The sequence below is a fragment of the Chiloscyllium punctatum genome, chromosome 23 (assembly GCF_047496795.1).
Source record: "Chiloscyllium punctatum isolate Juve2018m chromosome 23, sChiPun1.3, whole genome shotgun sequence".
Lineage (NCBI taxonomy): Eukaryota > Metazoa > Chordata > Chondrichthyes > Orectolobiformes > Hemiscylliidae > Chiloscyllium > Chiloscyllium punctatum.
In genome coordinates, this window is record NC_092761.1 from 81,541,622 (window position 1) to 81,565,764 (window position 24,143).

Here is a 24,143-nt window from a genome sequence, read left to right on the forward strand (position 1 = left end):
ATAAAGAAATGCTGGTGAACCTCCCTGACAGCACAATCGGTCAGCTTAACACCCGATTTAATACTTGGGCAAAAACACAGGAGTTGTTACTGCACTCTGTGCTGAGTTGAATCCCTCAGCTGCTCATGAGAAAGGATCTTTCAGATAAGGAATTGCAACTTTGGTGAGCGCTTGACCAACAAGAGTCAGAGAAGTGTTACTCATTCCCTGGCCAGTTGGTGAATTATTAGATACTAATACTTTTTTATTAGTCAGTTTATTTACAGAACACAGCATTACCTATGCCTGCTTCCTACATTGCAACCTCGTGTCCCATAGTCTCTGTTTACTTGCACTGCAATTGTGAAACTACACAATGCCCTTCACTTGTTTGGAATGGCAGAAATCTGCACATGGAGTCTTTCAGCCTTGGAAGCCCATTACTCTGCAGCCACCATTGACCGAGAAACTCTCCTACACTTAAAGCCAGCCAGAGGCATGTTGGATGGATCTGGAAGTTAATTATTGAACTGTTTGGCCTCATCACCTTTCTTCATCATGAAAGTCTTGAGTGAGACTTGAACCTGCAAATTCTGGCTGAGAAATCAGGACACCATTCGCTGTGCCATGTGGGCTTTTCACAGGCCGAAGCTAACTATGACAGAGTTAGCGATTGATGTTAATGACCTGTGTTTCAGCAAAAGGCGAAGTTGCACCATCTGCCTGACAACCCACCTTTCCCCCACAGAGAAAGGGGTACATGTGGACTTCCAACTCAAGAAATGCACGATACCACCTCATGTGCAACATCACAATATATTATAAGGGGCAAAAAAATACCTTTATCGCACACCATTAACAAAAGGAGGGAGGATAGTGTCAGGACAGCATGGATGAAGAAGAGGTTCTGTTATTTACCATCCTCCTTGCCCCTCAGTGGAAAGGTTGGGTATTCCCTATGGGGTATACTAAAACCACTTCCATCACGATCAGTATCAAACAAGATTTCAATTTCCAATCCGTGCCAACATCCTCAACTTACATAAAAACATTCACTGACAAAATTTTTTAAAATGTGAAACTTCACCTGGAATTAACTCAACTGTAAGAACCCTCAAGCAAATCTATTTCCATACAGGGCTCATAAAAACTCCCCAGTAGATTTCAGTATAATCCTTACACAGATGTACCCGAACACTACCTACTAGACCACAATGCACCCACTGGCACAGTGATTCATGCAAATACCTGGAAAAGATCAGATGTTTTTCAACGGGCATTTCAGACAGACTCACTTGCCAATGCTATGTTATTGTAGGTTTCTGAGGGAACAAGGTATTTGTGTGGTTATGGATAGGGTCTTTGCCTGAGGAGTGGTTTGCATTGCTTTTCAGCTAATATAAGCAGATAGAATTTCTCCTCCTCCCCCTTCATTTCTCAAATGATTTTGTGCCAAAAGACAGCAGCACCACAAGCAATGTTTTTATTCTTGCAACTATTTGGATTCCTCAGTCGTCCTACTTTAACAGCCGGGGGTGGGGGTACACTTTTTTGTTTCTTACAAGATATTTCATACAATATTTCCCATTGGAAGAGTAGGCTATTCAGCTTCTCAACCTGTTCTGATGTCTTAGCTGATATCCCATTTCCAACAATTCCTCTGCCCCACCTCAAAAAACACCAAAAAAACCGACTAACTTCAGACTTCAAATTAACAACTGATCCTGTATTAAGTTAAGATACATTAGAGATCAGGAACTGAAAGCCTATTCCTAAAGTGGACTTGTTTGGAAATTAGCAGAGGTCAGGATTGCTTTTGCTGTAATACATTTCAAATAGTACTCAGTTTAAGTTCACATTTGTACAAGGTTCTACTGGAGAAGGTAGAGTCATAGAGTCCTACAGCACCGAGACCATTGACCACCAAACTGGCAATGCTGACTAAAATGTCTATTCACACTAACCCCATTTCCCTGCACTTGGCCTATATCATTCTAAACCTTCCTTATCTATGTATTTATCCAAATGCCTTTTAAACATTGTTAATGGACCCACCTCAATCACTTCCGTTGGCAGCTTATTCCATATGCATACCACCCTCTGTGTAAAAATGTTGCCCCTAAGGTTCCCTTTTATTCTTTCCCCTCTAACCTTAAACTGAAGCCCTCTAGTCCTTGATTCCCCAACCCTGGAAAATAAAACTGAGTGCATTCACCCTATCCATGCCTCTCATGATCTTATACACCTGTGTAAGGTCTCCTCTCAGTTTCCTACACTCTAAAGAAAAAAGTCCTAGCTTGTCCAACTTCTCCCTATACATCTGAGCATTGAGTCCTGGCAACATCCTTGCAAATTTCTTCTGCACTTTTTCCAGTTTGATAAAATCCTGCCTATAGCAAGGTGACCAAAACTGAACACAATACTCTAACTGTGGCCTTACCAGTGTGCTGTACAATTGCAACAAAACTTCCCAATTTCTATACACAGTGCTCTGACTGTTGAAGGCAAGTGTGCCAAAAGCCTTCTTCACTGCCTTGTCTATCTGTGACTCCACTTTAAGAGAACAGTGCACCTGAACTTCAAGGTTCCTCTGTTCCACTACACTCATTAAGGCCCTAGCAGATACATTAGAGTTGCTGATGCTACAGCTTATGGAGTCCCTCACCAATGAAGAACATATTCAATAAAGGAGATAGTAGTGTAATGCTAAGGTCATTGGTCTAGTTATCCAGAGTCTGAAGCCAATGTCCTGGGGGCATGGGTTCAAATCCCATCATGGTAGCTGCTGGGATTTAAATTCAGTCAATAAATCTGGAATTGAAATCTAGCCTCAGAAATGGTGACCATGTCAATTGCCATCAATTACTGTAAAAGCCCAAAAGCCTTTAGAAAAAGGAATTCTCACCCAGTCTGACCTTACTCAAGACCCACAGCAAGAGGTGGATCCTAAAATGCCCTCTGAAATGGGCCTAGCAAGAAAGCCCATTCAAAGGCAATTGGAGATGGGTAACAAATGATGGTCTGGCGAGTGACACCCCTGAAAGACTAAATAAAAACAGCTGGAGGGAGGGGGAAATTAGAGAAGGAACAAACAGAACAATATTGATTTAAAATATTTGGGATGGGTTTGAAGGAAAAGTCTTGCAGGGCAAGAGGAAATGCCAACAGATGAACAATGCTGGGACAGAATTGGCACTTTAAATCACTAAACAATTTAACAATTGGTAGGAGGAGTAGAGTACCTTTCTTATTTCCTTTCTTTAGGCTTGGTTCAATGTTAGGCAGTCCAACATCCATGGGCTCATTAACGATGAAGATCAGACAGACGAATGCCAACCCAATAGCAATGGAACCAGAGAGTGAGAGGGTTACACGCCAGCTGTAGCTAAGGGCCATCGTTGTGGCGATGAGTGGGCCAAGGCTGCCTGCCAAATTCATGCTGGTTGACAAAACAGCCCACCATGTTCCAAACTGCGATGGCTCAAACCACTATGAGGAAGCACAAGCAATCAAGCAAAAATAGAGAAGAATGTCTGCATTATATACACAGAGCTTGAACTGAATTCAAGGTGCTTTCTTCCCCATAATTTGGTCTGGTTGAGGTTTCGATTAATTTCCTTCCTCTTCCCACTATGTTTCCTGCCAACTCAGGCCAACAATTAACAATTGAGTCCAGTCTAAGAGACTCATCAGGAACTCTACAGCACCTTGAGTAACAAATTCAAGATGAACAAGGCCAATTATAACTAATACTAGACCTCTTCCAAAAGGACAATGAAGATGATAAATATGAGGGAGCAGAGGGTTAAATTACTGATACGGTTTAATGATTCTTACATGTACTTCATTGAAGACATCTTAACCAACTCTAATGTTTTGTGGTGTGCCAGTATGTTAAAGATGTCACATAAATACAAGTTACTGTTATTGTCAAAATCTTCCACGTAAGATACTGTTAAGGACAATGTATAGCTTTTGAGTTTCATTTGTAGTTTTCTCTTGGAGAAGGGAGACATGGATAATGTTGGGATAAAAGGAATAATGTGATTTTAATTTCTTTTTCTGGTTTTGTGATGAAATCTTTCCAAACTGTTTCATCAGTGTATTATACCTTTATTTCAATCTCTCCTGTTTAATAAATGTTTTACTGATTGAGGTCAAAGGTCTCCAGCAGCCTCTTGTGAATGGATTCATTGGCTGACCTTCATGGCCAAAGAACTTCGGACCAAAATAGTCATGATTGGTCCAGTTTTAGGATCCCAGCTAATGCTAACGAAACTACAAACTGAACAGGATGCAGAGGAGAAAAATGTTTCTTGAAGTACGGTACCTAAAACCACACAATATTCCAAAGCTGCGTAGACTAGCGTGTGTAGCTGTGGAATCTGAAACCACATCCTTTACAGAAGGAACTCCTTACCTGGTCTGGCCTACACGTGACCCCAGACTCACAGCTGTCCTCAGGAATATCCCAGTGAGCCACTCAGTTGTGTCAAACTTCTAGCAAGTCTCAAAAAAATGAATGAAAGCAAATGGACCCAGCTAGCACCAACACACTGGCATAACAACCATGAGCCCTGCCCCTCCCCTGCTGATGAATCACAGCTCCACTTGGAGAAAACATCGAGGGCACCAAAGGTGTGTGATGTACTCCGGATGCAGGATTTCAATGTCCACCTCAGACAGTGTCTTGGCAGCAGCACTACTGAATGAGCAACTGGGTCTGTGACAGCTCGCCAAGGAACCAAAAGTAAGGGAAAGCATAGCTGACTTTACATGGACCAATCTGCCTGCTGGAGTTGCATCAGTTCATGACAGTGTTGATAGGAGTCACCATCACATAGTTCTTGAGATCAAGACCCTATTCATCTTCATCATATTGCAGTGCTATTACAGTGCTAAATGGGGCAGACTTCAAACAGGTCTAGCAACCCAAGACTGGACATCCATTAGGTGCTGTGGACTATCAGCATCATACTCCAACACAATCTGTACCTCATGGCCCAGCATATCCCCACCTCCAACAGGACCAGCAAGCCAGGGAATCAACCCTGATTCAGTGGAGAGTGCAGGACGGCATGCCAGGAGCAGCATCAGGCAGACCTGAAAAGGAGGTCTGGTGTAGTAGCTACTAAAGAGACTATTTGGATGCCAAACAGCAAATGTAGACAGAGCACCAATGAATCAGATCTAAAGTCTGCGATCTTGTGTGGTGATGGATAATTAAACAATTCAATGGAGGAGGGCCCACAAATATCCCCACTCCCAATGAAGGGGGAGACTGGCACATCAGTGCAAAAAGAGAAGGCTGAAGCATGTGAAGCCAGAAATGCTGAATGGATGATGTATCTCAGCTTCCTCCAGCGGTTCCCAGCCTCACAACACATCAGCCTTCAGCCACTCCCATTCACTCCACATAATAGCAAGAAATGGTTCGAGGCACTGGACAATGGAGAGGCACAGATTCATAGAAATCCATAGCACAGACTAAAAGGCCCTTCAACTCATCGGCTCTGCGCTGATCAAAAATGACCGCCTAACTATTTAATTCCCTCTTATTCTAATGGGCCTTGGCACCATTCCGGCAATACTGACTTGCTCCAGAACTTGCCGTGCCACTTAGCCAAGTTGTTCCAGTACAGCCACAACACTAGCACCTACTTGACCATGTGGAAAATTGCCCAGGTACCTCTACACAAAAAAATCCAGCTAGGCCAATTACAACCCCATTAGTCCAGTTGCAGTCAGCAAAGTGATGCCATTAAGCAGCACTTGCTGAAGGTTGTTCAATGTTCAGTAACATTCACTACTCTTCAGGCACTAAATGCAAATGCAGCTTGACCTGGTTAAAATCCAGACTTGTCAATGCAAGTGTCAAGTGCCAGCCACTGACTCTCTGCAACAAGAGATAACCTAACTATTGCCCTTTGACTTAAAATAACAATATCATTACTGAATATCCCACCATCAATATCCTGACGGTACCAATGACCAGAAACTTTTGATTAGATTAGATTACTTACAGTGTGGAAACAGGCCCTTCGGCCCAACAAGTCCACACCGACCCGTCGAAGCGCAATCCATCCAGACCCATTCCCCTACACCTAACACTATGGGCAATTTAGCATGGCCAATTCACCTAACCTGCACATGTTTGGACTGTGGGAGGAAACCGGAGCACCCGGAGGAAACCCATGCAGACACGGGGAGAATATGCAAACTCCACACAATCAGTCGCCTGAGGCAGGAATTGAACACGGGTCTCTGGCACAGTGAGGCAGCAGTGCTAACCACTGTGCCACCATGCCAGAACTGGACTAACCATATAAATACAATGGTTACAAGTGCAGCTGCCTCACAGTGCTGGGGACCCAGGTTCAATTTCATCCTTTTGTGTGTGGAGTTTGCACATTCTCCCATTCTGCGTGGGTTTCCTCCCACAGTCCAAAGAAGTCCAAAGATGGATTGGCCATGCTAAATTGCACGTGGTGTTCCGGGATGCGCAGGTGAGGTGGATTGGCAAGGGAAATACAGGCTTGCAGAGACAAGGTCAGAGGGTTGGGTCTGGGTGGGATGCTCTTTGGAAGATCAGTATGGACTTGATGTGCCAAATGGCCTGCTTCCACACTATGGTGATTTAAGAGCAGGCCCTCGGCCAGGAATCATGGTTGACCGACTTGTCTGTCCAACATCTAAATAAGGAGAAAACAAAGTCTACAGATGCTGGAGTTCAGAGTTGAAAAGCATGACGCTGGGAAAACTCAGCAGGCCAGGCAGCACCCAAGAATTGGGCAAAAGCTCTTTATCAGGTGTGTGTGTGTGTTGGGGGGGGTGTCAAGCTGAAAGATAAATGGAGGGGTGGGGCAGGGTGGAAGGTAGCTGGGAAGGCGAGAGCTGGATGCAGGTGGGGGGGCGACAGTGATAAGCCAGAACAGAGGGTGGATTGGATAGGTGGGAAGTGAGATGGACAGGTAGGACAGTTCAAGAGGGTGGTGCCAAGTTTGAGGGTTGGAACTGGGATGAGGTGGGAGGGTGGGCGGGAAATGGCATCGCGGAGTGATGAGGAAACTGGTGAAAATTGATGCCATGTGGTTGTAGGGTCCCAAGGCGGAAGATGATGCGTTCTTTCTCCAGGCGTCAGGTGGCTAGGATTTGGCAGTGGAGGAGGCCCAGGACTTGCATGCCTTTGGCAGAGTGAGAGGTGGAGTGAAGTGGTTGGCCACAGGGCAGTGGGATTGTTTGGTGCGTGTGTCCCAGAAGTGTTCCCTGAAACGTTCTGCGAGTTAGCATCCCGTCTCCCCGAAGTAGAGGAGACCAATCGAGAGCAACAGACACAGTAGATGGGGTGTTTGGATGTACAGGTAAATCTCTGTCGGATGTGGAAGGATCCTTTGGGGCCTTGGATGGAGGTGAGGGGGGTGGTGTGGGAGCAGGTTTTAAACCTCTTGTGGTGGCAAGGAAAGGTGCCGGGAGTGGAGGGTGGGTTGGTGGTGGGGGGGGGGCATCGACCTAACAAGGGCATCGCGGAGGGAATGGTCTCTGCTCTGGAAATGGGGCATACAGCGCATCATCCTCCACCATTTCCGCCATCCACAGTCAGACTCCACCACCAAAGATATATATCTCTCCCCACCCCTTTCAGCATTCTGCAGAGATCATTTCCTCCTGACAAACATCCAGGAGAGAGATGCAATATCCGGTCCATTAGTAAAATAATATTCCCTCAATGGCAATAGAATGTGCAACTCTCAGCCTCTCTAAAAATACTAGCAGCAAATGTCGTAACTTGAACTCTAGCCTGAATTTACAGTCAGCTATAGAATGCGCTAGCAGTGTCAAAGTTAAATAGGAATGCTCAGCTTGGGTTATAGAGAACATTAGAACTGTGTCTATTATTTTCTAATATGTTGAATGGTCCTTCAGGAGATTTGTGGGGTCTCTTATGGAATTAGATTCTACAAACCATCATCTCTTTAACTCAATCAGCTGCCTGAAATCAGCCAATATAAACCCTGGGGACTTCAACTTCCCATTATCTCCCAGAGATATATGAATGGTTAATCAATAATGGCACTGGTGCATTGCTCCTTCACAGGGCCAGCTATACCTTAAATCAGTTCCAATTTTTAAAACTTGCCTTGTTATTTCCAAGGTTCCTTGCTAACACTTCTATAAACAAGGGAGGGAGTGCTCCCTGTTACCAAACTGTCACATATATGTTACACAGTTCCTACAATATTATAGCCATGATTTGGAGATGCTGGTGTTGAACTGGGGTGTACAAAGTTAAAAATCACACAACACCAGGTTACAGCCCAACAGGTTTAATTGGAAGCACACTGATGCAGGAGCGGTGTTCCGAAAGCTAGTGTGCTTTCAATTAAATCTGTTGGACTATAACCTGGTGTTGTGTGATTTTTAACTTTGTACAATATCATAAGCAGCTTCAGCATCAGTCTGCTCTGGATCAGTTTTGGTGTCAGGCCATTTGGACCAGCTATGACAGCATCTAAAATGGGGATAGATCAAAACTTAACTCCCTATAGTCAGAGGGAAGGGGCATCTTCAAACAACCAAGTGAACATCTGTGTTGGCTTCACCGTCAGACTTTCCTGCTAGAAAAAGCTCATAAGCTCTGATCTCGATCATGCTCTTACTCCAAGAGGTCACCAATCCACCATAAGTGGGTCACATGGCATTCTCCAACTACTCATTCACTGCCCTCTGCCAACTGACTGGATTAAGATGCACATTAGTAAGTGTGGAAGAGTTGTTAAATGTGATATGTCCTCCATTCTTTCTAACAGTTGGAACTGGAGGTGTGAAAGAGAAAAGGACAGGTTTTGGGGAAGCCATCTTGTGTGGGGCTTTCTTCAGAAGGTACAAAAGTCAGGAATTAACTGCTCCTGGTACAGAGCTAGATTGTGGCAATTCCTCATGGCATGAAATCACATCGGAAAATTGTGAAATTGGTTAGGATGCTATAACTGCCTCTGAAGAAAATTGGGCAATGCTTTTGGTATAAAGTGCTAACAGAGGAATCAAAATTTTATCCTCATTTTAGGATGGATACAAGAGACCATGCTGAGCAACTTTACACCGGTTAGAATTCCTGTTTTTGGCTGTCTCCGTGACTTTGACTGTAAATGTAACACCAAGCCATATTGATCATAGGATCGCAATTTTTGACATCCAGTCTGCACTCAGCTGGGCTCAGCCAGAGGTCCAGGCACGACTGCTCCAATAGCCTAGTCCGCCTTTGTGTGGACGACAAAGTGATGTGGTGGTCTACCCTGCCCTGACCAAATACACTGTCACTTTTGTTCTGAAGCAAGGTACTGGAAGGTGCTCAGCAGATGTGGAGTCACACGCTGACCTGAGGTAGCACCCGCGAATAATTGCCAACATTTGTCACCCGAGCAAAATAAATTGATACCATGAGGTAACCGTGATATATCATTGGTGATTTCATACCTTGCGCAGTATTTTACCACAAGGAGGCCAACCAAAGCCTTGGGCCAAACCGTTAAAGAACCAGAGTACAGTAAAAGCAGTGACTGTGGAGCTCCATGAGAAGAACACATTTATCAGGCCGACCAGGAGCAGTCCAGAGCAGAAAAGCATGCGAGCACTGATCTGATCAGATAGAACGCCACTGATGAATTTACTGATAGCGTAGGCTAGTGACTGGCTACTCGTTATCAGACCTGCAAGCAAAAGACAAACTCAGATTAGATCACCATCTTCACTGGACTCTAATTAATGCATAATTCCCTTCGCTCACTGAATAATTACTCAACCTCAATGCTGTTCTCCATGTTCTATTTAAGAAGTTCTGCGCTGTCTCTGGGCTGAACTGTATCTTTCAGTTCCTTGTTCAGTTTCAAAAGGATACCGGGTTTAGATAGGACTTGTAAAAGTTGCAATCCTAAAGTTATCTTTCTTTCTATTTGTCAGCCTTTTGATTATCCCTGAACCAAATAATATGCAGTCAATATTCTCACGTGCTCTATAACCAGAGTGGCAACATTGGATCCCTCTCCATCTTCCTCTCCTCACTCCCAACTTGGGATTCTTGATATTGTGACAATTCATATCATTACAGAGACCTACAACATAGAAAAAGGTCCTTCGGCCCATCAAGTCTGTGCTGGTCAAAGACAACCACCTAACTCGTCTAATCCCATTTTCCAGCGCTTGGCAACACACTTCCTCAAACAAACTTTCAAAAACCTTTACTGCTATTTTTTGGTCAACAAACAAACATGACGTGGTATTTATTGTGTGAATCCTCTGTTAAATCAATATTGGCTCTACCAATTCTCATACCAGACTTAACAACTGGCTTGAAAATATGGATCTTATTCAATTACTAATCACTCCACACTCATGCTTGACTTTAACGTCAATATTGTATTAATTACATCAGTTTATGAAGAGGTTTTTCCTCTCATTCTTTCTTGTACTCTTTCCAGAAGTACCTCCTTAAAATTATGACAGCCACTTTAAAAATAAAAGGGTCCCCCATTAAAGGTGGAGACATGGAATTTTAATTCTCTCTCAAAAGGGACGTTGGTCTTTAGAATTCCCCTTCCCCCAGAGAGCAGGGGACACAGGCTCATTGAATATTTTTAAGGGTATAGATTCTTAACTAACAAGGGCATTCATGAAAATGGAAGCTACAAACAGGTTAAATGCCACAAGGGGCCGAATGGCCTACTCTTTAAGCTCATACATATATTCATATATCCTGATGCATGGCCAATCACATATTCACGACACTTTCTTCCTCCCTGAGCATTACCAAAAAAAGGATCTAACCTCTTCTTCACCAGACTAATGACGGAATAAGATTGTACAAGCATCATTAAACTCACTCCTTGGGGAATAGAAACCCAACCCTGCTCTTGGTACAAAAGTAAATTATTGCAGGAGATGGAAATTTAAAATAGGAACAGAAAGTAGTGAAATTGCTCAGCAGTGTCGGAGGAGCAAGAGAAACAGAGTTAATATTTCAGGTTGTTGAACTTTCATCAGAACCAGCTCATGGATGCCAGCAGCAGCTTTCTAATGGGCACAGGTCTCTTTTAGTTCACTACTACCTATCCAGTCATACAGCATGGAAATGGACCCTTTGGTCCATCCAGTTCAGGCCGAACATAATCCCAAACTAAACTAGTCCCATTTGCCTGCTCCTGGCTCATATCCTTCCAAACCTTTCCTTTTCACGCACTTATCGAAGGGTCTTTTAAATATTGCAATTATGCCTGCATCCACCACTTCCTTAGGTAGTTCATTCTACACAGGAACCACCTGTGTAAAAAAAATGCCCCTTGTGTCTTTTTTAAATGTCTCTCCTCTCACCTTCAAAAAGGCCCCCCGAGTCTTGAAAGCCCCCATCCTTGGGAAAAGACACCGGCCACTGACCCTATCAATACTCCTCATGATCTTATAAACCTCTATAAAGTCACCTCTCAACCTCTTACATTCCAGTGAAAAAAAGTCCCAACATTTCTCAAACCCTCCATTCCCAGCCACATCCTGGTACATCTCTTCTGAACCCTCTCCAGCTTAATAATGTCCTTCCCATAACTGAGTGACCAGAACTGGACAATCAGAACTGGACGTAGTACTCCAGAAGAAGCCTCACCAATGTCCTGTACAAACTTAACTTGACTTCCCAACTCCTAAACCCAAAGGACTGAGCAATGAAGACAAGTGTGCTAAACACATTTTTAACCACCCTGTCCATATATATGATAACTTCAAAAGAATTATATAACTGAACCTCGAGATCCTGCTGTTCTACCATACTACCCAAGACCCTACAATTAATTATATAAGTTCTGCCTCTATTTGTTGCACCAAAATGCAAAATCTTGTATTTATGCAAATTGAACTTCATCTGCCATTTTTCACCCCATTTATCCATTTGATCAAGATCCCTTTGGAATCTAAGAAAGCCTTCTTCAAGTGATATACTCACCCAAATCATCTTTCTCCAAGGTCACTTCCTCCATAACAGAGGGCATCACAAATGAGAAGGTTTTTCTATTGAAGTAATACAGCGTGTATCCCACAAACATGGCTGTGAAGATGCTGACCCTGTAGTAGCCATAAGAAGCCATCTTTGAATAGCTTTTGTCAATTGTTGACCAAGTCTGAAGCACAACTGGTGGCAGTAGGTTTATACAACACTGTCCTCTTCCTCAGTGATCAGATCAACCACACACGAGACAGATAACAGCACATTTAATGTCCCACGATGCATACAGTTTTTACGTAAAGTATATTTACGTTAAGTAACGAGGTAGGACAATTGTAACTTTGATAGTTAACGAGAGCAAAGAGAAAAATAACAAACGTCACTGTTCAATTCCACGTTATGTTTCTCTTGTCTATTTTGTGAGTTGATTGGATTTTTTTCTCAAAACAATCTTTGTTTGTTGCTGGCAAAACATTAACTCTGGGAGTCCAAGAGATTGAAGGAGTCATTACCCTGAAACAGGAACATTGAAAAAACAAAATAAATGAAAGATTTTTCAGGTTGTGAAAAATAATCAGAATTGTTAATAATTAGACAGTATCAAAAAAGATGGCTACTGTAGGTCAAAGACGGAAACGCAAGGTGCAAGTCGGTCAATGGAGTTAACTATAACAGCTCAGCCACAAGATTTTAGCTTATTTTCAACACTCTTTAACCTCACCGACACTTTATCTAGTTTCCTAATGAAGTTTTACAAAGAATCTGCAGAACAACACACTGGAATGGAATCATAACCAGAACTGTTTTAATGGGATTTTTTTTTTAAATCTCAAAATAAATTAACTACATGGTTTAATTAACATTCAACACCATTTGCACAGTGGTCTTAGGCAGAACTGCTACACATTAAGTTCCTGCTCGGAGGTGGTGACAATTTCCCATCACATATGATGGCACATTTCTTTTGATTCCCGTGTGAGATTAATTGTTTGCAGTCAGCACCTAATCATAATCATTAAAGACACAGTATTTTCCTTCACATTTATATGTGAAACACACAACATTGTCCTTTGCCAGCTCCCTCCCTGAAATTGTAACTCAATGTACAGCTTTGGGCTAATGGAACCTCTGTGACTTTACTCCAGTGAGAAGCAGTGTGGATGAAAGTTTGAAACGGAGTTAGCTATTGGAGGTATCACTGCCCGCCCAATCTGATCCGATCCGATCCTCAACGAGAAGAACACCATCCAGGTCAGGCATTTTGATCATCATCATCACCCTCACTCCTTTTCTCCTCAACCTGGATTTCAACTACAGTTTGAATCAGAACTGAGCCTGATTCTGTCTGCTGTTTGCCCACATTTTTCCTACTCACTGTGATGACTGAGATCAGGAGCTGGAACACTTGCTCCACATAGGGTAACTGTTGTACATTCCATAATCAGCGCACTTGATGGGCCAATTGGCTTTCTTCAAAGGACTTCCTCCCTTTAAATGATTATAACAATGACTACACTTCAACAGTACTTCATTAGCTGCTTTTGGTACAGTCTGATTGAAAGCAATTCTCATTTTGTGTTTTGATTTTTACTGGTGTTATCGAAACATTTAAAAGATAGTTCCGGATGACTTAAACACTCCTTTCTTTAACTGCTGTAAGGTTTTACAAACCAACACTTCCAGTACGGTGCAATTGAGTTGTAGCTTTGCTCTCATGTTGCAGACAAACAGCATAACGATGGACTATCCATATCTTATTGTTCACAGCATAGTCCCAAGTTGTCACACAGGTTCTGCTGCAAGAATCTGTGATGTTATTTCATGGTAACCTCAAGCAGTGAGTTAGTACAGGATTATTTGTGTAGAAACTGCTCCGAGAATTTGACTTAACATCCTGAGCAGCCTTTTTGATTTAAGTTCTTCCTTTCCCTTGAAGAAAGGTGTCTCACCTTTCAATGATCACATTCATCCTTACATTAAGTAACACTCCAGATCCTCTTACTGTCCATACAGTGATGGCTTCCTCCGTACTTAAAGAAACTTCTCATCTTTGGATCCCAGATTGTCCTGATTCCAAGGCAGAACTGTCAAATGTACTAGCATAAAGGATAAAGGTAAAATTGTCATAGTCTCAAAAGGATTATTGGGCTGCTGTCTCATCAGAGAGATTTGGAGATGATTGTGGTAGATTAACCTGAGGGCACTAAAATTACAGCAAGCAGTTCCACTCAAACTTCCTTTCTTTCCACATCTAGACATATCATTATAATCATCTATCCCCCTCCCCCTCACATGCTTGTCTAGCTGTCTCTTAATTGTATCCACACTATTGATTTCAAGCACATAACGTGCTCCGCTATTTTTAGCAGCAATGGAGTTGGGAGCTGGGATCAAGAGAATGTGCTAGACTGAAAGAAAATATTATTTTTCAGGCTATAAAGTCCTACTGAAAAGGGCACCATTAAACCCAATCGCTGCAAAAAGGAGTCCTGAGGAAGGCAGCTTTATTACATTCTGCTGCTTCAGGGACCCACCTTCCTCTTCCCTTCTGAAGAGGCGACGTGGTCAATGTACCAACCTGGAGATCCGTTCTGGGTGCTAGACTGCAAGTTGCACATCTACAGACATTTGGTGAGGTCAGCATCAACTGTGAGGGTCCAGCAATGCTCACAGTTTAGCAGTGATCATTTAAGCATATGTGTTAGAATTTTGGAAGTGCCTTCAGGAAGGGAAATTCCCAAACAAAGACTAAAAACACAAGCTGTACCAAACAAAATTGTAACACAACTGTATTATTTAAGATTAAAGACAAAATACTTATAAATTTCACATCCCCGCTCCCCCAGCCCACTGCTGTTGCTCTTCGTGAAAATGCACTTCATTCATGCCGTCAAATGTGTTCTGCCATTCAATAATGTCATGGTTGATCTGATTGTTACCTCAAAGCCACTTTTCTGCCTATTGTTAATAATCTTTCACCCGCTTCCTTAACAAGAATGTCAGGAGAGAAGTTAAAATAAAACAGATTCGAGGAATCATCAAATGTTTAGGCACAGTCATTATTTCTTACATTCCAACAGTGAACACATTTGAGAAATATGTCAGTAACTGTGAAGTACATTGGAAAATTAAGCGATTGTGACATGGACCGATTGCAGGACTTGCTTTTTTCTCTTGACATCTTGCTTTGCTACATGGGGTTACTGCGAAGCACCTACTCAAATGGCGTCAAACCAGAATCAGTTATATGTAGTAAAACATTGTTCAATTAGGGAGTTAGAGAGTGAGTTGTACACCACCTTGCACTGACAGCTTAATAAAAAGGACAGTAAAGTTGGACACTTTCTTCATTTTTCTTTCTTATTTTCTATGTTTTGGTTTTGTGTTTTAAGATGCTGCCAGACAGTGGTAACCCTATACAACACTTTTCACTGTATTTTCTAACAAGATACACATGACAATACATAAATCAAATCAAATCTAATGCAATATTAACCAGTTCTCAGTTCTAGCGGAGATTTCTCTGTGGAACTCCATAATCAGACTGTTAATTGAACAAAATACAGAGTTGCTGCACATCAATTAATCTGACAAGGATGGAAAGACCAACTCTGCCATCAGGGTGACAGATGTATGTTAATTATCTAGGTCATACTAATGATCTAAAAGACTTGGTGATGCAGTGTAAGATTCTGAATGCATGTCCACATCACCAGCTTGTCACAGCCCAAAGTTACATTAACCACGACTATTGCTTTCAAAATGTTTCTCTTGCACCTGTTGCTGAGACTCTCAGTATTCATTATTGATAGTCTTAAAAATAAAAAGTCCATTCGTGATGGAGATTAAAACTTTCATCTTGTTCCTCTGGTTAAATATACTACTGGTTAAATTTTCTAACTGAATTCAGGTGATGCATTAAAGGATGCACACAGTGTCTGATTGAAATAAAGGATTCTAAAATCTCTAAGACATGAATTTAAAGTAAAAATGATTAATTTGCTAGATGCAGGTACAGTTACAACATTTAAAAGATATTTGGACAGATACATGGATAGGAAAGATTTAAAGGGATATTGGCCAAATGGAGGCAAATGGGATGAGTTTAGCTTGGGAAATCTGATCGGCATGGATGAATTGAACCAAGGGGTCTATTTCCATGCTGAATGACTCTATGACGCTATACAGTGAGTGGGGGGTGGGGGGGAGGAGATTGAATTTAGAGTCACAGAGATATACACCACAGAAACAGACACTTCGGGCCAACTAGTCCAAGCTGAACAAAATCCCAAACTAAACTAGTTGCATCAGCCTACTCCTGATCTATATTCCTCCAAATCTTTCCAATTCACGTACTTATCCAAATGCCTTTTAAATGTTGTAACTGTACCCGCATTCACCACGAGATCAGGAATTTAATTCCACATGCAAATCACCCTCTGTGTAAAAACGTTTGCTCCTCATGTCGTTTTTAAACCTCTCTGCAATGATACAATACTGTACTGGATTAAATCACTAACCACAAACATGAAAATGGAGATAGTACCATGGTTAAAAATGGAAGCGAAGTTCAGACACCAATATTATGGCACCACATTGTCCAAGCAGCAGAATTAATACATTTTCCTGGTCAGCACGATCACCAAATGTATAAAACTAATTTCCAGTTTGCATTTCATGGCCTTCTAAACAATTATTTTTTTCAGCTGAAACACAACTACCTGTACTCAGGCTGTAAATTGTACAGCACTGTAACATGTCTTGAGCTTCTCAACCTCACGTGCAAAGAACAACTCTGAAAACAATTATTGTTATGATATAAACACAGTGAGGTTGAACAAATAGTAATAAGCGGAGCGAACATTCAAAGCATTCATTGGTATTATTGGCTATTGAGGGAGAAATGGTTACCATGGAAACTGGAAACCTTCCAGCTTTTTGAATGTGCTAGTCCACCTCATGGTCAGGACAAGGATTGGTTTGGATGGGTGGGAAATAAGGGTTCATGGGAGAAACGTTCATCTGAATGATGCACTTCCAATAATGGAGCACCACACTAGAGGTTCACCTTAAATTATCAGCTCAAGCCTTAAAGTTAAAATGAGAAGCTTCTGCCTCAGAGGCAAGGGAGCTGGTAAAAGGATGTCCCAATATTGCAAACGGGATCAGATAAATTGCAGGGTAGTAAGAGAGTTCATTGCCCCCATTTATCTCGAGCTTCCTCTCTTACCAATAATGTACAAGTTTGTTTTGTAAGTGTTCTCCGGACCACAATACCTTGATGTCAGTGATCCTTTTCAAAAAAAAAGCTCTGCAATAATCAATTTTAAATACAGTTGCCCCTTAGGTCTCTTTTATATTTTTCCCCTCTCACCCTAAACCTATGCCCTTTAGTTCTGGACTCCCCTTTTCCCTGAAGTTGGTCAGTCATGTCCTTCACTAAAGATCTCTTCCACTTCCTGTGGCTCCATGCATAACTCCCCTCCTTTGTTCTTGAGTGGGCCTACTCTTTCCCTTGATACCCTCTTTCTTCTAATGCATGCATAAAACGCCTTGGAATTCACCTTAACTCTGCTGGTTAATGACATTTCATGGCTCCTTCTAGCCTTCTTAATTCAATGTTTAAGTTCCTTCTCTATTCTCCTCAAGGGCTTCATCACTTTGTAGCTGCCTAGACCTATCGTCTGCTTTCTTTTTCCTTTCTCCTAAGCTTACAGTTTACTTTGTCATCCTTGGTTCTTGAATCTTGCCATTCCTATCCTTCAGTTTTGCAGGGACATGTATGTCTTGCACTTTAATCAACTGGTCTTTGAAAGTCTCCCACAGGCTAGATGTAGATTTGCCCTCAATAACTGCTTCCAATCTACATTCCCCCAAGGGTCTGTTTCCATACTGTACATCTCTATGACTCTATGTGCCACCAATCACTTAAATGGTCTGCTTTTCATCTCAAACACTATGTGATAGAAAGATCCACAGTCTCATCGCTCCTTGTGTAAAACAAAACTTTTTAATTCTTTATTGCATGTATTGCTAACGATCTTACATTTTTAACCTAGTCATGAATTAATATATAACATGCCACTGCTATGAATATTTAAAATGATCCTGATATTTAAGTTTGCCATCACAGGTTTTTGCCTGTGAAGTCAGATTAATTCATTTGACAATTCACAGTATTTTTCATACAACGGAAACCAACTCTGGGAAAAGTTAATTGCATTAATAACCTGTTATTTGCATGCCGGAATACTTAGTAGCAATCATGCCAGGTCAGAACGAGGTCCATCAGAGCTGCACATGAAATATGTTTAAAAAAAGATCATAGTTCAGCCTTGTTCACTGCATTGCGGGAAAATTGCATCAAGTCCGTTAAGATTCCTCCTATACGGCAAACTGGGACGGCATGTCCTTCTCTCTACCGTTTCCCTGAAGTGTTTGAAGAGGTCTCTCACTCATTCTTACCTGTAAGAGTTTGTAAAAGGTCAGAACTCTGTATCTGCCCGAGCCCCGGGATAGCGGCGGTTGATCTCGCTTCCTTCCAGATCAGCACAACCAGCTGTCCCACCCACTCCACACGATTGGTCGCTCCGTCTCGGGAATCTCCATATGATCGGCTGGGGGGGGGCTGTCAATCATCTACATACATGAGGGCAGTGGCCACCGAATGGATACAAAGTGTATCAATCCCAGGGAACCGGGAGCGGATTGGTCAGTGCAACACCCCGTTCTGTGTCAATCAAACTCAAGAAGCTGCAGCAAAGGAGAGATTTCAATGGGATTCTCGTTATTAGGGATTCAGCTTAAACTGTGCAGGATTCATCTTAAACGGTGCATTATGCAGAATGCAACATTTTTCCACAGAATGGGGTGGGATAAGCTCCAGCCGCCCTCTTTGTTATTGGCGGAAATGAGTATTTGACTGCATTTCTCTCCAGTTTTATTTTTGCCAGGCAGGGTCGGAACTGACGTTTCCCGTCAGCGGAGCATCTCTGTACGTTGTCAGAGAGAGAGAGAGAGAGGGATCGAGAGAGGCAGAGACTTCCGCATCGGGATACAATGGAGTGGTTGAGCGAGCCTTAAGGGAGCCAGAGGCACTGGTTGCGGGTGTGTTCCCAGGCGATTCTGCCCCTCGCCCTGCTACAGCTCCCTCCTCTCCCCTGCCAGCCTCCAGGCAGTGCCGCTGACACTCGGGGGAACCGAGCTGAACTTGCCATTGATCAACCTCAATGCAGAATTCAAGAGGGCAGGTAAGTGCTGCGCGGAGCTTACCTGCTTGGGACTGACCCTATCCTCCCGCCCCCCCCCCCCCCCCCCCAATGTTGATGCTGTTTTGGTGTTTTTCTTGAAAATAAAGTTCACATTCGGTGCATCAACTGGCAAGTTTCCAAGTAGTATCAATCCCTTTGCAGCCAGACGATCCGGATGGTAAGTGAGGTTTGGATTTGTTCCCTATTAATGCAGGCACACAGTTGCTGACAGTTGGGAAGCTGTAATTGTAAAGTCTTGTGACTTTGTAATGAGTCCTAGAACTGGGGAGTCAATGCAAGAGATAAGACAATTGATGTCTTCATTGGAAAAAAAATAGGATTTAATGGTTGCGATCACTGCCTTGAAGTAGGTAACATCAAAGGAGGAGAATCGACGTTTCGGGCATAAGCCCTTTATTCCTAAAGAAGGGCTTATGCCCGAAACGTCGATTCTCCTTCTCCTTTGATGCTGCCTGACCTTTTCCAGCAACACATTTTTAAGCTCTGATCCCCAGCATCTGCAGTCCTCACTTTCTCCTAACAGTCAGATTACCCCCCACCCCTCAGCTACCTCACTGGAAGAGAAATGTTTTGGGGTTCACTTGTTTATTGAACGATACAGTATTCTTAGGTGGTTTGACATTACAGATGTTTTCTCTTGGGGATGAGTCTAGGACCAGCTGGTGTAATCTCAGAGAAAGAATCATCTGGTTTGGGCAGAGATAAGGGGAAATTGCTTCTCTGAGGGTGGTAAGTCTGTGCAGTTCTTTACTGCAGAGGTGTGTGAGGCTAGATCCTTAACTATATCCAGAATTGAGCGAATTGTAATCAGTGATGGGATCAGAATGGCGAAAAGATAGGAATGTAGAGTTGAGGATTATCAGATTAATTGACATTTTGATGGACAATGGAGCAGACTCAATAGGCTGAATGGCCAACTTCTGCTCTATCTTATGGCCTTATGGATCTGCATGCTGCTGTTGCTCTGACTGACAGGCTCTCTCTCTTTAGTTAATTCAGTGCTGCCTTCTTTTCTCTCATGGGGCCAAGAAAGCACTTGGTCTCTAGCACCAGTTGTTTATTTTGTATTTCACCAGGGCTGTTTTTTTAGAAAGTGTGGTGAAGCTGTCTGAATTTGAACAAACCGTTTTCCGTAAAGCCAGTACTTTCTGGTTTCTCTTCGACCCTTATTTCTTTTTAAAGTCACACACACAACTTTTTTTTATTAAACTAAAATAATTGATGAATGCAGGATCAAACACAATATAGCTCTGTTCTAATAAAAATAGTAAAGAATACAAGTAGGCAAAAATGTATGTGTATTCCTTTAGTTCTGGTCTCTTGAGTATTCCAGATTTTAATTGCTTCATCAATGACAGACATGCCTTCACCTGCCTTGTCCCAAAGCTCTGGAAACACCTCCATTAAACTCTTTGACTCTCAATATCTTTTAACCTTTTCCTTGAAACTCACCTGTTTGTTCAAACATTTGGCGATCTGCCTTAATATTACCATGGATAGTGTGGTGTCATTTCAGGATGCCCCAGTAATGTATCAGACATTGTGATAAAATTTTTTAATTTTGCATTTGTCATACTCTTCTCTCTTTCTTGCCACTTACTTTTTGGTTTCTTCTCTATATGTCGTATATACCTTGTTTACTGCACTAAGTAGCAAATCTATTATCTCTTTAGTATTCCTCTCACTAACCTGTACATCTGTTTTGTAGAGTATATTTTTGAGACTTCCTGCAGAAAAATGCAGTGTGGTTTGTAGTTTATGATAAATATTGTTTCCTTCTGTGGCTATTTCTTTCTCAATAAGCTTGTCGTTTGTGCCAAACAGTTTTATGTATTCTTATGAACTTTACAAGCCAGTAATCTCTTGACTGACATCTTCCATCCTTACAATCTCGATCTCTGAATTGTATCCTGTATCTCTTTTGCTTGCCTTTGCTCACAACTTTACCTCAGTTACTTGGTTTCTACATCTGCCTGTATTTTTTTTAATGTACATTTTGTTGGCTGCCCTTTCTCCCTGTAATGGAGCAGTTTCTGGACCAAATGAGCAGCAGAATAAGGCAATGTTACAGCTTTAAATTTCCATCATTTCTCTTTCCTTTCTCTTGTTGAATCAAGTCCCATTCTGGAGGCTTGCCTGCTGAATTCAGGCTGACTATTCAATGGAGTATGGACTCAGTGCTACACTATTATAAGTAGTAGTGGCGGCACAGTTGCTCAATGGTTAGCACTGCAGCCTCACAGCACCAGGGACCTGGGTTCGATTCCAGCCTCTGGCGACTGCCTGTTTGGAGTTTGCACATTCTCTCCGGGTTTCCTCTGGGTGCTCTGGCTTCCCTCCACATTCCAAAGATGTGCAGGTCGGGTAGATTGGCCAGGCCAAATTGCCCATAGTGTTAGGTGCATTAGTCAGAGGGAAATGGGTCTGGGTGGGTTACTGTTCGGAGGGTTGGAATGGACTTGTTGGGCCGAAGGGCCTGTTTCCGCATTGTAGGGAATCTCATCTAATGCCTTTTTGATGTAGCATCAAATTAATGCTCTATCCGTTCTCTTAGGTACAGGCATCCATACAATGGGGCATTATTTGCAAGAAAGTCAGGAGACTCTCTCCCAGAGTCCAGATCATTATTTAATCCAGAAACAACATCTCTGAAAAAAAGTTATCTCAGTGCAGTGTGTAAATTGGCAACTGTGTTTCACAACGTAACCAAATTGATTTAATATTTTTGTAAGGCACTCTGCGGTTGTGATAGATTCCTTGGAAATGGAATTTCTTTCTTGTACTTTTTTTGAATTCGAATCGACCTTGCGAACATTCTCCCCGCATCTCCCAAAGTTGTTGGTATTTGGGTTGCTCCCTGTTACCTTCTTGCTCAAGTCAGCATGACAAGTGCATGATCCCTGATGGGGAGTGCCTGTATACAATCATCATAGCAGCATCGTTAGCTTAAATCTGCCTTCACCCAAAACTCAAACACATGTGATTGCAATCAGTAGGTACTGATCTACATACTGATAACAGTCCTCTACCCAACACGATGAGGCTATTTGCATTTCATTTAAGACGAGTGACCTCTGTTCCATGGGTAGATCAGGTGACACTTATCTGGGTAGAGAAGGCTGAAAGGTGATTTGATCAAGAAGGGCCTGGATAGAGTAGAAACCGTTCCCATTGGTGGAAGGACTGAGATCGAGAAGACATTGACCTGAGGCCCAGTGGCAAAAGAATGTGAAATGACATGAGAGATGACGTTTTGTTGTTCTAATCTGGAATGCACTGAGAGCATGTCAAAGACAGATTCCATTGTGGCTGTAAAGCATACCTGAGGAGGGAGATTTTGCAGAGCCATGGGGAAAGGAAGGATGGTGGGAGCAGCTGTGTTGTTCTCGGATGTCCAGTTAGATGTGACCATCTGTAATTCATGTCGTAATCATTCTGCTTCTGTGTCATGCTCTCCTGGTCCAATCTGGCACAGTGGGATGATTTGCATCTGGAGTCCCAGCCCAGGTACGGATGGTGGATTTATTTTAAGGACATTAGTGAACCAAAAGGGTTTTTATAATGATCAGTAGTGGTTGCTATTCAGATGGGTCTCAGGGTGTAGGCTTGCTCAATGAGCTGGAAGGTTCATTTTCAGACGTTTCATCACCATACAAGGTAACATCATCAGTGAGCCTCTGGATGAAGCACTAGTGGCTTTTTTTTTAGATTACATTACAGTGTGGAAACAGGCCCTTTGGCCCAACAAGTCCACACCAACCCGCCAAAGCGCAACCCACCCATTCCCCTACATTTACCCCTTACCTAATACTATGGGCAATTTAGCATAGCCAATTTGCCTGACCTGCACATCTTTGGGCTGTGGGAGGAAACCGGAGCACCCAGAGGAAACCCACGCCGACACGGGGAGAATGTGCAAACTCCACACAGTCAGTCGCCTGAGGCGGGAATTGAACCCAGGTCTCTGGCACTGTGAGGCAGCAGTGCTAACCACTGTGCCACCGTACCGCCCATGTCCTGCTTTCTATTTAAGTGTTTAGGTTTCTTTGGGTCGGTGATGTCATTTCATGTGATGACATAATTTCCTGCAGTGATGTCATTTCCTGTTCTTTTTCTCAGGGGCTGGTACATGTAAATGGAATCCAAGTCAATGTGTTTGTTGGTAGAGTTCCAGTTGGAATGCCATGCTTCCAAGAATTCTCGCTTGTCCAAGGATGGATGTGTTGGCCCAGTCTAAATGGTGTCCTTCCTCATCTGAATGTAAGGAGAGTGGGTCATGTTGTTTTGTGGCTAGTTGATGTTCATGTATCCTGGTGGCTAGTTTTCTGCCTATTTGTCCAGTGTAGTGTTTGTTACAGTTCTTGCACGGTATTTTGTAAATGACATTAGTTTTGCTTGTTGTCTTTATAGGATCTTTCAAGCTCATTAGCTGCTGTTTTAGTGTGTTGTTGGGTTTGTGGGCTACCAATACATTAAAGCAACAGCTAATGAACTTGAAAGACCCTAATGTGTTGGTAGCCCACAAACCCAACAACACACTAAAACAGCAGCTAATGAACTTGAAAAACCCTATAAAGACAACAAGCAAAACTAATGTCATTTACAAAATACCTTGCAAGAACCGTAACAAACACTATATTGGAAAAACAGGCAGAAAACTAGCCACCAGGATACATGAATATCAACTAGCCACAAAAAGACATGACCCACTCTCACCTAGTATCCTTACATATAGAAGAGGAAGGACACCACTTCGACTGGGAAAACATATCCATCCTCGGACAAGCCAAGCATGGACACGCATGAGAGTTCCTAGAAACATGGCATTCCAACCGGAACTCTATCAACAAACACATTGTTTTGGATTCCATTTATCACCTCCTGTGAAAAAGAACAGGAACTGACAG

The 24,143-nt window shown here is 42.6% G+C and overlaps 2 protein-coding genes across 3 annotated transcripts in view; one reads left to right on the forward strand and one right to left on the reverse strand.

The window, feature by feature from the left end:
* Nucleotides 1–18,556, reverse strand: part of LOC140494176 (glucose-6-phosphate exchanger SLC37A4-like) — a 32,657-nt gene extending 14,101 nt beyond the window's left edge. For both annotated transcript variants that reach the window (XM_072593280.1, XM_072593279.1), the window contains exons 1-4: nt 18,431–18,556; nt 11,966–12,478; nt 9,454–9,686; nt 3,222–3,468 (exon numbers count right to left, since the gene is read on the reverse strand). In XM_072593280.1, coding sequence (XP_072449381.1) covers nt 3,222–3,468; nt 9,454–9,686; nt 11,966–12,107 — 622 coding nt within the window. In that variant the 5' untranslated portion in view covers nt 12,108–12,478; nt 18,431–18,556. The remainder of the gene's footprint in view (nt 1–3,221; nt 3,469–9,453; nt 9,687–11,965; nt 12,479–18,430) is intronic.
* Nucleotides 18,557–18,746: 190 nt separating this feature from the next.
* pcsk7 (proprotein convertase subtilisin/kexin type 7) overlaps nt 18,747–24,143 on the forward strand; it is a 218,343-nt gene continuing 212,946 nt past the window's right edge. The window contains exon 1 of the mRNA XM_072593277.1: nt 18,747–19,215. The gene's annotated coding sequence lies outside the window, so the exon portion shown is untranslated. The remainder of the gene's footprint in view (nt 19,216–24,143) is intronic.